General features: G+C 40.1%; 1 protein-coding gene across 1 annotated transcript in view; it reads right to left on the reverse strand.

Moving 5' to 3' along the window:
* The window catches only part of PDZD8 (PDZ domain containing 8), a 101305-nt gene that overhangs the window by 5114 nt on the left and 80501 nt on the right, over positions 1–15690 (reverse strand). The window contains exon 4 of the mRNA XM_017963198.5: positions 646–808. Within this exon, the coding sequence (XP_017818687.1) occupies positions 646–808 (163 nt within the window). The remainder of the gene's footprint in view (positions 1–645; positions 809–15690) is intronic.

Here is a 15690-nt window from a genome sequence, read left to right on the forward strand (position 1 = left end):
AGAAATAAAGACTATTATAAAAATGCATAGTTTAGAAAGTTTTGTTTCCTAAACAAAAATTTGGAAGGGCATATATTTATGTACAGGGAAAAAACAACAACAGGAAAAGAGACATGCACAAGCTTTTCTGTTATGTTCCGAGGTGTTTTTAGAAAAACAAAACCAAAAAACAATAAATGTGTATTTTATCTGCCCCTCATGTTAGTTCTTCATCTGCTTATTATCTAGTCCTAAGTGATGGCAGCAGTAGTGCTAATACTACCAATTTTAGGTTCAGAGTAGCAACGGTGGTAGTTGTACAGAAAGGTAATCTAACTGTTTATTTGCCCTTACTTTCACATTCAAGAAAAAACAAGAGTAGTAGAAGGTGGGGAGGGAAGGATTAGAGTGGTTATATAAAAGTGGTCTAAACATAAAGTATTTTAAAGATTTATGCATTAGAACTAAAATGTCACATACATTTTAAATGTATTTTGAAGGTCTCCTTCAAATTTTTATTTATAATAAAGTTTATTACTTTCTTTCCATTATAAAAGTAACATGTGCATATTATAGAAATAAGGAAAAGGGAAGGGAGGAAAGACCTGACACCTGCTTTGTAGTTTATCTGTAAAGGTAAAGTATAATGCATATTAGCGTAATTACCTCCAATGGCGATAAGTCGATCTCCCCGCTGAAGATCTGCAATTGCAGCAGGTGAGTTTGGTGCCACAGTTTCAATGATAACATGCCCAGCATACCCATCAGTTGACTGGACAAGACGAAGTGTAAGTCCAACACTTTGTAAATTCCCTTTTATTAATTCAACCTTTGATGAAGGGAAATAAAAAGAAAACAGATTCAATGGATTCCTAGTAATAGAGGAAGAAAACAGTAACAGACTCTTATGTACAAGGAGCACCATGATTGATGCTGTCTTTTGTATCATGGTGACTATTATTAAAGACATATAAAGGAATGAGAAAATCTTTATTGTAACAATACAAATTAACTATCCTTAGACTACACATTTAAATCATCAAAAAAATTACACACTTCATCTTCAATGTGTTTTATTATTACTCCTTGCTCCATGCTCACTGTAGAAAATTGGGAAATAAACAGAAAGGCAAAATCAAAAGAAAACCATTCCTAATTATACAACCTAGAACTATTCTTAGTATTATATATTTTCTGATATATATTTAACACAAAATTGAGACTTGTCTCAATAAAACTGACACATAGTGAATACAATTATAATTGTGAATATAATTCTGAATCTTGCTTTTTTCAAATGTAATGCAAATGATCTATGTCATTATATGTGCTTTGCAAACTGCATTTTATATGGTGTATCCTTTTTTTTGAGACAGGATCTAATTCTGTCACCCAGGCTGGAATGCAGTGGCATAATCTTGGCTCACTGCAACCTCCACCTCCCAGGCTCAAGTGATTCTCTCACCTCAACCTCCCAAGCAGCTGGATTACAGGCATGCACCACCATGCCCAGCACATTTTTGTATATTTTTGGTGTAGAGATGGGTTTCATCATTTTTGTCCAGGCTGCTCTCAAACTCCTGGGCTCAAGCGATCTGCGTACCTCAGCTTCCCAAAGTGCTAGGATTACAGAAGTGAGCCACCACACCCAGCTGGTGTGTTCTTAAAGTTTCTTTTTTGGGAAGAGGCAAAAAAAAAGAGTTCACATTTATACTTTATTAAGAGTTACCATGTGCTCGGCATGGTGGTGGATGCCTGTAATCCCAGCTACTCAGGAGGGCTGAGGTGGGAGAACCAGAAGTTCAAGATCAACCTGGGCAACAGAGTGAGACCCCATCTTGATTTTTTAAAAAAGTTACATTATTAATGAGGTGTCCTGTTCTAACCCATCAAGATGATTTTGTTTTCTAAATAAACCTGCCATCCAATTTTCAGGAATGTGGATACCAGATTAAAATCATCTGTGAATTAACACCACCACCATCATGCTATTTGTCCTCATTCAAACCACGATTTTTTTTTAAAAAAAAGGCAGAGTACTACATACATGCTGATGACAAGAATTCAGTTAGTGTTTATTGCGCTCAATTACAAATCAGTCTAATTGTATCATTCTCAAGTCCACATTTCTTAAGTCCCATTCTTCAAGGATATCTCATGAGGGACTCTGCCAAATACCCTAATATCCAAATGTATCACTGGCTGCACTGCTTTAATATATAATCCAACTTGGACAGAAATTCAATTTTCCTACCTAATGATATTGGCTGGTAAAAGAACCTTCACTGGAAGTTGTTCTTTAATTTGGGTGTTAACAGGTTTTATAAAATTGTTATTTTAAGGAAAATCTTAATCATACTATGCTCAAGAAATGGGATATGTGGTCAAGTTCTGAAATACCTAAAGGTTTACAAAACACAAAGCCCCTCCAAAACAGGTAATATGTGTTTAAATCTCCCAAAACGTGTTCAATTCCTGCCTTATGATACAGCAATTAATCATCTTACAATGTAAAGTGCTGTACACAATTAAGGCTTTTAACAAAACTCTTAAGAACATATTCTCTCAAGGTGGAGGTTAGAGTAAGCCATGATTGCACCACTGTACTCCAGCCTGGGCAACAGAGCTAGACCTTGCCTCAGAAACAAAGAAATAAACAAAACCACCACCACTAACAAAACCCAAAAAGACTGAGACTTTGAATACCCCTTTGTCAATTATATTCATTAAATTCATAATTATAAGCCTTCCTTCCCAATACACAAAACCCTCCTCCCTGCTGGGAGCTAGATTGCTTCATCAGTGAATTCTTAAAGAAAAAATAAAACAAGGCAAACATAAAACAAGAAAATAGAAGTACAGACTAATCTATAACTCTCTAATGTTCAAAAATAGATACAAAATTTAACAAAATTTTAGGAAATTCAACCCAGCAATGTATTAAAAATATAATAATCATAACCAAGTAAAAATGATTTGAGGAATTCAAGGTTGGTTTACCAGTTAGGAATCAACCAATGTAATTTACCGTATTAACAAAACAATGGAGAAAGCCATATTTCCATAGGTGCAAAAAAATGAACAAAACCCAACATTCATTAATGATAAAAGCCCCCAGCAAACTAAAAGTATAAGAGAACTTCCTAAACCTGATTAGACATCTACAAAAATCTACAAATAACACAAAATTCAAAGATAAAAGATTTTGTTTGTAACTCAGATCAGTAACAAAGCAAGGATTTCTGCTCTTACCACTTCAACACTGTACTGGAAGTTAAAATCAGTAATAAAAAAAAGGGAAAGTGTAAAGATTGAAAGAGAAAAAAAAACCACTCTCTTTATTTGTAGATATTATGATCCTATACATAGAAAATTCCAAGAAATCTACAAAATGACTATAGCTGTTAAGTGAAATTAAGTCACAAACTATAAGGTTTCAAAAGTCCAATGAGTGTCCATATATCAGAATACAAAAATTAAGTATTCAAAAGTCCAATGAGTGTCCATATATCAGAAAATTACTACAACTAGGATTATAAATTATACAGAATTATAAATAATTAAAAAAATTTAAAAACCCCAAATCTATTAAAATAGTATTAAAAATATTTTAGATTAAGTTTAATGAAAGCTGTGTAAGACCTATCTACTGCAAATTATACTGCATTATCATGAGAATTTTAAGGGAACTTAAAGGAGACAAATATATGGAGAAAACACCATGGTTCATGCATAAGAAGATCATTATTGTTAAGATGACAATTCTCCCCAAATTTATCTACAGACTCAATACAATCCCGGCTGAAATCCTTGCAGGTGTTTGGAGAAGAAAAAGACCAAGAACAGCCAAAACACTCCTTAAATATAACAAGGTTGAAGGTCTTACACTACCTGACTTCAAGGCTTGCTATATGTTAGATAAATCAAGACAGCATGGTATTGGTCTAATGACAGACAGATGGATTAATGGAACAAGATAGTCCACAAATAGACAAACACTTATATGATCAATTTATTTTTGACACAGGTTCTAGATTAAGTAATAGGAAAAAGGTATTCTGAGACAAGTAGATGTCTGATTAGGAAAATGAACTTAAACTCACACGGTACGTAAAAATGTATGAGAAAAGGAAAATGGACCTAAACTTAAGGACTAAAACTATTAAATTTATAGAAGAAAATCTTTATGACATTGAGTTGGGCAAAGATGTCTTAAATAGGACACAAACAGTACAAATCTATATATTAAAAAAGTTATAAAATGGATTTCATAAAATTAAAGACTTTTGTTCTTTCAAAAGACAGTTAAGAAAATGCAAAGGTGAGATGGATTCAAGTTGGCTGATTAGCAGCAGCTCAGGATTGCAGCTCCCAGCGAAAGCGCAGAGGGCGAGTGAACGCTGCATTTCCAGACGGATTTTTATTGCCCACAGACCAGGAGATTCCCAAGCGGAAGAGCCCCATGGGTCACTGGCGCGGCTGTTTTGGCTGGCGCTCTGGCACGGCGGTTCTCCGTACAAAATACACGGGTCCGGGCACCATTTTAGCTGGTGATTGGAGCTTGGGGAAGATAGAGTCACTCAATCAACTGATAGAAAAGGGGACTGAAACAGGGAGCCAGGCCAGAAGATTCCCAGTCAAAAAAGTGCCATGAATCTCAGCACCGCTGTTTCAGCGGGTGCAGTGGGTTGCCACATGGGAAATCACACAGATCCTGGCGCCTTTTTAACAGGCGACTGTAACACACCTGGGAGACAAAAAAAAAAAAAAAAAAAAGAAGGCTCTGACGCAGGGAGCCAGGTGATCAGGCTCGGCTGGTCCCACCCCCACAAAAAAACAGCAATCTGAAACACTCTGGATTGAGAGTTTCACAGCAAGCACAGCTAAACATGGGACGGTCCAGCTCTGTGGGGGAGGGGCATCCACCATTACCGAGGCACTCCACCACTATGGAGGTAGTCGGCCATTGCTGAGGCAGCCTGCCATTGCTGAGGCAGCCCACCATTACAGAGAGAGTCCATGATTACAGAGGTGGGCCACCAAGGCAGTTCTAACTACACCTGTATAAACAGGACAGCAGGGAAGTTCATATGGCAGCTGGATGGAGCCCACAGCAGCTCAGCAAAGCCTTTGCAGGCAGACAGTGCCGAGGCTGCCGCCTTGCTTGGCAGGGCAGCCCTGAAAAAAGGCAGCAACAGAACAGAAACTAATAAAAAAAGCCCTAACTCCCTGGGACAGAGCACCAAGGGTGGCGGGGGGAGAAGGGGGGTTTATGAGTTCTGCTGCAGCAGACTTAAACGTACCTGCCTAGCAACTCTGAATGAACAACGGAGCTCACAGCTCAGCACTTGAGCTCCTATAAAGGACAGACTATCTCTGCAAGCAGCTACCTGACCCCCATATATCCAGAGTCACATCATAAAGGAGAGCTTTTTTTTTTTTTTTTTTGGGAATGTATGATTTTTTTTAATAAAACAATTCTACTTCAATGCAAATATGTAGTCCAAAATAAAACAAAGAAAATGTCTTATGTGACTTAGCACGAACAGTTTCCACAGCCTTTTACACTATTGACAATTTCTTCTTGTAGTTTCTTTCTTTCCTCCTCTTTGGATATATTTTCTTTCTTTGCTTCCCATTTGGTGTTATCATGGTTCTGCAGATGGCTGCTCTGTGTATGCCACATTTCTGAATAGATACTATGAGGGTTTGCAAGCAAACCATGGTGGGTACCACATTCGGCTACCTTACCCTGGTCCAAGACAATGATTTCATCTGCATCAACACTGTTGACAATCTGTGTGCAATGAAAATAGAAGTTCTGTGTTTGACCACATCCTTCATGGCACCAAGAATAGTCTCTTCAGTAATCGAATCTAATGATGAAGTAGCTTCATCATAGAGTATGACTGGGGGATCCTTCAATCAGGTGGGTATCCTTCAGGGACAAAGATAGCAGAAGAAACTGGCAGCAACCCTTACTGTTCTGCAGTTGCTGCAGGTGATCCCGAGGCAAGCAGGGCCTGGAGTGGACATCAGCAGTCCTACAGCAGAGGGGCCTGACTGGTAGAAGGAAAAGTAAGAAACAGAAAGAAATAACTTCATATCAACAAACTGGACGTCCAGAGGCCCAATCTGAAAGTCAACAACTACAAAGACGACAGATAAATAAATACACAAAGATAGGAAGAAACTGGCACAAAAAGGATGAAAACACCCGAAATCAGAGCACCTCTCCTTCTGCAAGGGATCACAACTCCTCACCAGCAAGGAAACAAGGCTGGATGAAGAATGAGTGTGATGAATTGACAGAAACAGGCTTCAGAAGGTGGGCAGTAAGAAACTTAAGTGAGCTAAAAGAATATGTTCTAACCCAATGCAAAGAAACTAAGAACCTTGAAAAAAGATTTGACGAAATACTAATGAAAATAAACAAGTTAGAGAGGAATATAAGTGAATGGACGGAGCTGAAAAACACAACACAAGAACTTCGTGAAGCATACACAAGTTTCAACAGCCAAACTGAACAAGCAGAAGAAAGGATATCAGAGGTCGACGATCAACTCAATGAAATAAAACGAGAAGGCAAGATTAAAGAAAAAAGGGTAAAAAGGAACGAACAAAGTCTCCAAGAAATATGGGACTATGTGAAAAGACCTGAAATAGGGACTCAAGATGGCGCGGTGAGAACAACCCAGGATTGAAGCTCTTGGTGAACACGCGGAGGGTAAGTCCGGGCCGCATTTTCAGACAGATCTTTGTTGCCCACAGAACGGGGAAATTCCCGGGTATAAAAGAGACACGGAGCACCAGCGCAGTGGCGCTCCACAGCACTCCACACAAAGTGCACTGGTCCGGGTGCCCTGTTGAACCAGCAATCTGAGACTTGAGAGGGCAGATTGGCATATCCATCTGATTGAACGGGACTTGGACAGTGAGCCAGGCCAGGAGATTCCAGGGAAATGGTGTTTGGGCCAGCGCAGTGGGACAAACAAAACGGCGATTCCAAACGCTCCGGGTGGAGAATTTCACTGCAGGCACAGCTGAACCCAGGATGGTGCAGCTCGGTGGGGAAGGGGAGTCTGCCATTACCGAGGCAATCCACCCCTACTGAGGTACACTCCCATTGCTGATGCAGCCTGCCGTTGCCGAGGCAACCCGCCACAACAGAGAGACTCTGCCACAAGGCGTAGCCCGTGGCAGCAGGGCGGAGACCGCAGCAGCAGAGCCTGCAGCAACAGGGCAGACCTGACACCAGCAGGGCGGAGCCTCGGCAGGCAAATAGTGACTAGACTGCTTCCTAGCTGGGCAGGACAGCGCAACGGACACTCATAAAGAAAGCCCCAACCCCCCCAAGACAGAGCATCTGAGAAAAAAAGGGTTTTTGTTATGAGTTCTGCTGCAGAATTAAACGTAGCAGCCTAACAGCCCTGAATGAACAACAGAGCTCACAGCTCAGCACTTGAGCTCCTATAAAGTACAGACTGTCTCCTCAAGCAGCTCCCTGACCCCTCTATACCCAGAAGACTGACATTTGGCAGGCATCATTCTGGGACAAAGATAGCAGAAAAAGAAACTGGTAGCATCCCTCACTGTTCCGCAGCTGCTATAGGTGCACCCCAGGCTAGCAGGGCCCAGAGTGGACCTCAGCAGTTGTACAGTGGAGGGGCTAGACTGGTAGAAGGAAAACCAAGTAACAGAAATACTTCATCATCAACAATCTGGGCGTCCACTCAGCGACCCAATTGAAAAGTCAGCAATACACAGACGACAGGTGGATAAATCCACAAAGATGGGAAGAAACCAGCACAAAAAGGAGGAAAACACCCGAAACCAGAACACCTCGCCTCCCAGAAAGGACCAAAACTCCTTCTCAAAAAAAAAAAAAAAGAACTTTAGAGCTGGAAGACAAGGCTTCTGAATTAATCCAATCAGACAAAGACAAAAAAAAAAAAAGGATAAAACAAAATAAACAGAGCTTCTAAGAAATTTGGGACTACGTTGAATGGCCAAACCTACAAATAACTGGTGTTCCTGATGAAGAAGAGAAATCTGCAAGTTTGAAAAACTTATTTGAGGGGATAATTGAGGAAAACTTCTCTGGCCTTGCTAGAGATCTAGGCATCAAAATACAAGAAGTTCAAAGAACACCTGTGAAATTCTTTGCAAAACATAGTCAGGTTATCTAAAGGCAAGAGGAGGGAAAGGATCTTAAGAGCTGTGAGAAGAAAACATCAGATAACCTATAAAGGAAAAATCAATCAGATTTACAGCAGAAACCTTATAAACCAGAAGGGACTGGGTCCCATCTTTAGCCCCCTGAAACAAAATAATTGTCAGCCAAGAATTTTGTATCCAGCAAAACTAAGTTTAATAAATGATGGAGAGATAAAAGTCTCTTTCAGACAAACAAATGCTGAGAGAATTTGCTACTACTAAGCCAGCACTACAAGACATGCTACAAGTTCTAAATCTCTAAAGACAACCTTGAAATACACCAAGACAGAACATCTTTAAAGCATAACTCTTACAGAGTCTATAAAACAATAACAAAACAGGGAACAAAAAAACAAAAAACAAAAAAGTATTAAGGTAACAACTAACATGATAGACCAGTACCTCACATCTCAATGCTAATGTTGGATGTAAATGGCCTGAATGCTCCACTTAAAAGATAAAAGAATGGCACAATGAATAAAATTCCACCGAGTATCTGCTGTCCTCAAGACACCCATCTATCACATAAGGACTCACATAACTTAAAGTAAAGGGGTGAAGAAAGATATTCCACGCAAATGGAAACCAAAAGTGAGCAGGAGTAGCTATTCTTATATCAGACAAAACAAACCATAAAGCAACAGCAAAAAAAAAGACAAAGGGACATAATATAATGATAAAAGGATTAATCCAACAGGAAAATATCACAATCCTAAGTATATATGCATACAACATTGGAGACCTCAAATTTATAAAGGATTACTAGTAGACCTAAGAAATGAGATAGATAGCAATACAATAATAGTGGGGGACTTCAAAACTCCACTGACAGCACTGGACAGTTCGTCAAGACAGAAGGTCAACAAAGAAACAATTAACTTTAAACTCTAGAATAAATGGACTTAACAGATATTTCCAGAAAATTCTACCCAACCACGGCAGAATATACATTCTTTTCTTCAGCACATAAAACATCCTCCAAGATAGACCAATGCAAATATTTAATTCACACTGATCTATTCAAGCTTTTTATTTTTAAAAAAATCTCAATTTAATTAATATCAGCATTTAAGGAGGAGTTTTCCCTTTAAAAAAAAAAACACTAAAAAATCAAATTTAAAACTCTGCTTCAAATTACTTCAAAATTTGATTCATGACAGTATATGCCATTTACCAGAAAGTTTCATAAGTGATACATGTTTTTATAAATGAATAAATGGTGCTTCTTTCATGAGCCACTTTTATATTATCCATATTCGGACAGCTCAATTACTGTAAACCAAATCTCTAAATCGAGGCCAAGGCCCTAAAAATATAGTCATAAAGTTTTTGCTTTTCTCAGGGAAATCTGTAGTTGAGATGAGAACCCTTGTGATACTTCAGGGCAGCAATGGCCTGAACAATCGGAAAGCTTCCTGAAGGAGGTCTCTTTTTTGAGAAGCATGGTGATAAAAGACGGCAGACAAAGGGCATCTGGCTGTAGAAGAGGGGAACCTTGGGGAAGACATTTCTTAGTGCAGGATTCCTGTTTTATTCAATTAGTATTGCACTTGTGCACAGTGATCTTGTTGCCTGTGTTTTAAAAATAACAGAACCATCTCTTTCATCTATTACATGGGTTTTAAAGTCTGCCCAGGGAACCTGCATGTTAGCACAGATTATATGGGAAACCCCAACATGTTTCTGTCAAATCAACACCTCTACATTCTCCTCCTCCAGGTCTCTTTTCAGTACCAGGCCAGTTCTCTAACTTCACTTGTTTTCTCACAGGTTAAAAAAACCTGGCCTGCTTTTGCCTCATTTTCAAACTGCCACCACTTAGGGTTTGCTCTGGCTTCCTAATTCCTATTATTCCAGAGAAGTGCACTATTTTTGTTTCATGGCCCTCTGGCTGGATAAACATCCTAAATAAGCAGGGATAGAATTAGACTAAAATTATATAGACTGTAAAAAAATTTGCTTATATAAATCGAACTTTTGGAAAACATACGTCTGAAAGTAGAAATATTTGTTAATACCAATAAATACTGTTAATATTCTGGGATTATTCAAATTTTAAAATGGTCTTAAAAGCCATTCTGTAATGTAGCATTTAAACATTTCCATCAGAAAGCCTCTTTAAGTTTATAAAATTTAGTCCTTCTGCTCATGAGAATATAAAAAAGCTCCTTTGGTCAAAGGAACCACAACTCTACATGCTACAGATCTTCCAAAGGTGATTGCTGTTAACTAAATATATGTTTCCCCCTCCCCAACTTTCTACCAATTTATATGTTGAAATCTCAACCCCCAAACATGATGGTGTTTGGAGATGGGGCCTTTGGGAGATGATTAGGTCATCAGGGTGGAGCCCTCTTTTATTAATACACTTATAAAAGAAGTCCGAGAACATCCTTGTCCCTTCTGCCATGTGAGGACATACTGAAAAAACAGCCAGCTATGAATCAAGAAGTAAGCCTTCAGCAGACAGTGAGTCTACTGGTGCCCTGATCTTGGACTTCCCAGCCTCCAGAAGTGTGAGGAATACATTTCTGTTGTTTATGAGCCACTCAGTTTATGTTATTTTTGTTACAGCAGTACAAATGGACATCACTAAAAATCATCATTTTTTTTTTTTTTGGGGACAGTCTTGCTTTGTCATCTAGGCTGGAGTACAGTTGCATGATCTTGGCTCACTGCAATTGCCACCTCCCAGGTTCAAACAATTCTCATGCCATCAGAGTAACTGGGATTACAGGCGTGCACCACTATACTTGGCTAATTTTTGTATTTTTAGTAGAGACAGGGTTTTGCCATGTTGGCCAGACTGGTCTTGAACTGGTCTCAAGTAATCCGCTTGCCTCAGCCTCCCAAAGTGCTGGGATTACAGGTGTGAGCACTGCACCCAGCCAAATTTTTTGAGGGATCAGTGAACAAATCACTTTTGTTTGGCTTGCTTTTGGGACTTGCAACTGAATTGTGAATGTCAGGAACTTGGGCCATTATAATTAAAGTATAAAAGAATTATTTTCAAATTTTGAGTTACAATTGAGAGGTCAAAATTTCTAAAACTAAAACAACTTTTTATATTAAATAAGTTACTGAGCTGTTTGCAAGGTGAACTTTGTGTAGAACATAGTTGGCAGAAAATATATTAGAAATATAACTTTGGAGGCCGGGCGCGGTGGCTCAAGCCTGTAATCCCAGCACTTTGGGAGGCCGAGGCGGGTGGATCACGAGGTCAACAGATCGAGACCATCCTGGTCAACATGGTGAAACCCCATCTCTACTAAAAATACAAAAAATTAGCTGGGCACGGTGGCGCGTGCCTGTAATCCCAGCTACTCAGGAGGCTGAGGCAGGAGAATTGCCTGAACCCAGGAGGCGGAGATTGCGGTGAGCCGAGATCGCGCCATTGCACTCCAGCCTGGGTAACGAGAGCGAAACTCCGTCTCAAAAAAAAAAAAAAAAAAAAAAAAAAGAAATGTAACTTTGGTTACATTCTCTGAGTAACACTGGTTATTTCAATAAATACCAGATGTCAGATCAATTTGTTTATGGTTAAAGGATACAAATTACTACTAGGCGGGGAACTAATAGCTTACTGTAAATCCCAATTAGAGGCAGCAAGAAGGCTGCTGAAGATCTATGGCTAAATTTCCTATTTTATCATACATCCTTTTAAAAATCATAACCATAACTGATGATCCCATCTAACTCCACTAATATTTAAATACTTGCAAAGAGACACATATGTTCTTGTTCATTTTCCTTCTCTCCTCCTTCCCTTTTTCCTCTAATTCCCTTTTCTCTCCCTTCTCCCACAACCCCCACAAACATTCTTGAGTGTAAGGTAACACAAGTAACGTTTAGTTCAATTTAGAAGTGACTAAGTAAGAACTAGAATACTATTCCTTAATTTCTGTTTATAAAGCATATTTCAGTAAATCATAGTTCTAAAAAGTTCATAAAACAATTTCTATGTTCTAGAACAACAACAACAGAAAACCACAACACATGAAAAGAAATAAAACACTGAGCTTCTGAAGGGTACTGCTGGTATCAATCTATTACTTCTGACCCAGGCAGTTTTAACAGCACAAAAGATATAAACTGAAATACTTAATGGGATCCTCAACTACTTGGAAATTATATCCCTTGCTCCAAGGAACCCACTATATTCTTGATCATTTTCCATTTAGTTCCATCACTTTAATAGAAAAAAAAGGGAGATACCACATTGTCATCTTTAAAACTGTCTTACTAGCAAAGAGGATTCACAATTTGGATGCACATAATCACACCTTCTTTTTTTTTTTTTTTTTTTTGAGATGGAGTTTTGTTCTTGTTGCCCAGGCTGGAGGGCAATAGCAGGATCTAGGCTCACCACAACCTCCGCCTCTCGGGTTCAAGCGATTCTTCTGCCTCAGCCTCCCGAGTAGCTGGGATTATAGTCAATCGCCACCTCGCCCAGCTAATTTTGTATTTTTAGTAGAGATGGGGTTTCTCCATGTTGGTCAGGCTGGTCTTGAGCTCCTGACCTCAGGTGATCTGCCTGCGTTGGCCTCCCAAAGTGCTGGGATTACAGGCACAAACCACCACACCCAGCCCACAACATCTTTTTCAAAGAAAGTATAACTCTTTGAAACAGACATATGGCAAATGTCTTGTTTTTATCTCTTGGCATAAAAATTACTATCAATTCCCACAGAACTTTCCAAAAGACCTGTCATTAAGTTTAAACAATTCATAAAGGTATAAAATCAGAAAAGTTCTTAAACTCATAAGCTAGATAAATGAAAAAGAATCTCTCAACTAAGGGGAAGGTAACTGAATCATGGGGGCCAGTCTTTCCCATGCAATTCTCGTGACAGTAAATTAAATCTCATGAGATCTGATGGTTTTATTAGGAGTTTCTGCTTTTGCTTCTTCCTCGTTTTCTCTCGCTGCCACCATGTAAGAAGTGCCTTTCGCCTTCTACCATGATTCTGAGGCCTCCCCAGCCATATGGAACTGTTAGTTCCATGAAACCTCTTTTTTTCTAAAATGCCCAGTCTCAGGTATGTCTTTATCAGAAGCATGAAAAGGACTAATACAGTAAATCGGTACCAGTAGGGTAGGGCATTGCTGAAAAGAAACCCAAAAATGTGGAAGTGACTTTGTGACTGGGTAACAAACAGAGGTTGAACAGTTTGGAGGCCTCAGAAGAAGACAGGAAAATGTGGGAAAGTTTGGAACTTCCTAGGAATTTGCTGAATGGCTTTGCCCAAAATGCTGATAGCAACATGGACAATAAGGTCCAGGCTGAGGTGGTCTAAGATGAGAAATTTTTGCGAATTGGAGTAAAGGTGACTCTTGTTATATTTTAGCAAAAAGACTGGCAGCATTTTACCCCTGCCCTAGAGATTTGTGAAACTTTGAACTTGAGAGAGATGATTTAGGGTATCTGGTGGAAGAAATTTCTAAGCATTCAAGAGGTGGCTTATGTGCCGTTAAGGGCATTCAGTTTTATAAGGGAAGCAGAGCATAAACGTTTAAAAAAATTGCAGCCTGACTATGTGACAGAAAAGAAAACCCATTTTCCGGGGAGAAATTCAAGCCAGCTTCAGAAATTTTCCTAAGTAGCAAAAGAGCCTAATGTTAATCCTTAAGACCACGGAGAAAATGTCTCCAGGCCATATTGAGACCTTCAAGGCAGCCCCTCCCATCGAAGACCTGGAGGCCCAGGAGGAAAAAAGTGGTTTTGTGGGCTGGGCCCAGGGTCCCCGTGCTGTGTGTGGCCTTGGTGCCCTGTGCCCCAGCTCCTCCAGTTGTGGCTAAAAGGGGCCAATGTACAGACTGGGCTGTGGCTTCAGAGGGTGGAAGCCCCAATCCTTGTTGAGCCTGTGAGTGCACCGACGTCAAGAACTGAGGTTTGGGAACCTCTGCCTACATTTCAGAAGAAGTATGGAAATGCCTAGATGCCCAGGCAAAAGTTTGCTGCAGGAGCGGGGCCCTCATGGAGAATCTCTGCTAGGGCATTGTGGAAAGGAAATTGGGGTCAGAGCCCCTACCAGGGCACTGCCTAGCAGAGCTGTGAGAAGAGGGCCGCCATCCTCTAAACCCCAAAATGGTAGATCCACCAACATCTTGTGCACCGTCTTGCCTCAGATGCTCAATGATAGCCCGTGAAAGCAGCCAGGAGGGAGGCTGTACCCTGCAAAGCCACAGGGATGGAGCTGCCTATGACCATGGGAACTCACCTCTTGCAGCAGTGTGACCTGAATGTGAGACCTGGAGTCAAAGGAGATCATTTTGGAGCTTTAAAATTTGACTGTCCTGCTAGATTTCAGACTTGCATGAGCCCTGTAATTCCTTTGTTTTAGCCAATTTCTCTTATTTGAAATGCCTGTATTTACCCAATACCTGTTCCCCCAATCTAGGAAGTAACTAGCTTGTTTTTGATTTTACAGGCTCACAGGTGGAAGGGACTTGCCTTGTCTCAGATGAAACTTTGGACTGTGGACTTTTGAGTTAACGCTGAAATGAGTTAAGACTTTTGGGGGACTGTTGGGAAGGCTTGACTGGTTTTGAAATGTGAGGACATGGGATTTGGAGGGAGCAAATGATACGGTTTGGCACTGTCTCCACCCAATTCTCATCTTGAATTGTATCTCCAAGAATTTCCATGTGTTGTAGGAGGGACCCAGGGGGAGGTAATTGAATCACAGGGGCCAGTCTTTCCAATGCCATTCTCATAACAGTGAATTGTCTATGGATATCTGATGGGTTTAACAGGGGTTTCTGCTTTTGCTTATTCCTCATTTTTCTCTTGCTACCACCATGTAAGAAGTGCCTTTCACCTCTCGCCATAATTTTGAGGACTCCCCAGCCACGTGGAACTTTTAAGTCCAATTAAATCTCTTTTTGTTCCCAGTGTCAGGTACATCTTTATCAGCAGTGTGAAAATAGACTAATGCAGTATCTGTAAAGAACTGATTCCAGGACCCCGTGGACATCAAAATCTGCTGATGCTCAAGTGCTAGAATCGGCCCTGTGGAACTCATAGATACAAAACATCCAAGTCTGCAGATTCTATATCCCACAAATACTGTATTTTCAATCTGCTGCTAACAGAATACAAAGATGCAGAACCCTGAGATATATGACGTCAATTATATATTTTACAAATATTCTTGGCCAGGTGCGGTGGCTCACGCCTGTAATCCCAGCATTTTGGGAGGCTAAGGTGGACGGATCACCTGAGGTCAGGAGTTTGAGATCAGCCTGGCTAACATGGTGAAACCCCATCTCGACTAAAAATACTATAATTAGCCAGGCATGGTGGTATGTGCCTCTAATCCTAGCTACTTAGGAGGCTGAGACATGAGAATTGCTTGAACCTGGGAGGCAGAGGTTGCATTGAGCTGAAATTGCACCACTGCACTCCAGCCTGGGCAACAGAGCAAGACTGTCTCAAAAAAAAGGAGGGGGGTACATTTGAATAGTATAAGGAATGAATCCTAAATTATCTCA

Source organism: Callithrix jacchus, chromosome 12 (genome assembly GCF_049354715.1).
Source record: "Callithrix jacchus isolate 240 chromosome 12, calJac240_pri, whole genome shotgun sequence".
Taxonomy (NCBI): Eukaryota; Metazoa; Chordata; class Mammalia; order Primates; family Cebidae; genus Callithrix; species Callithrix jacchus.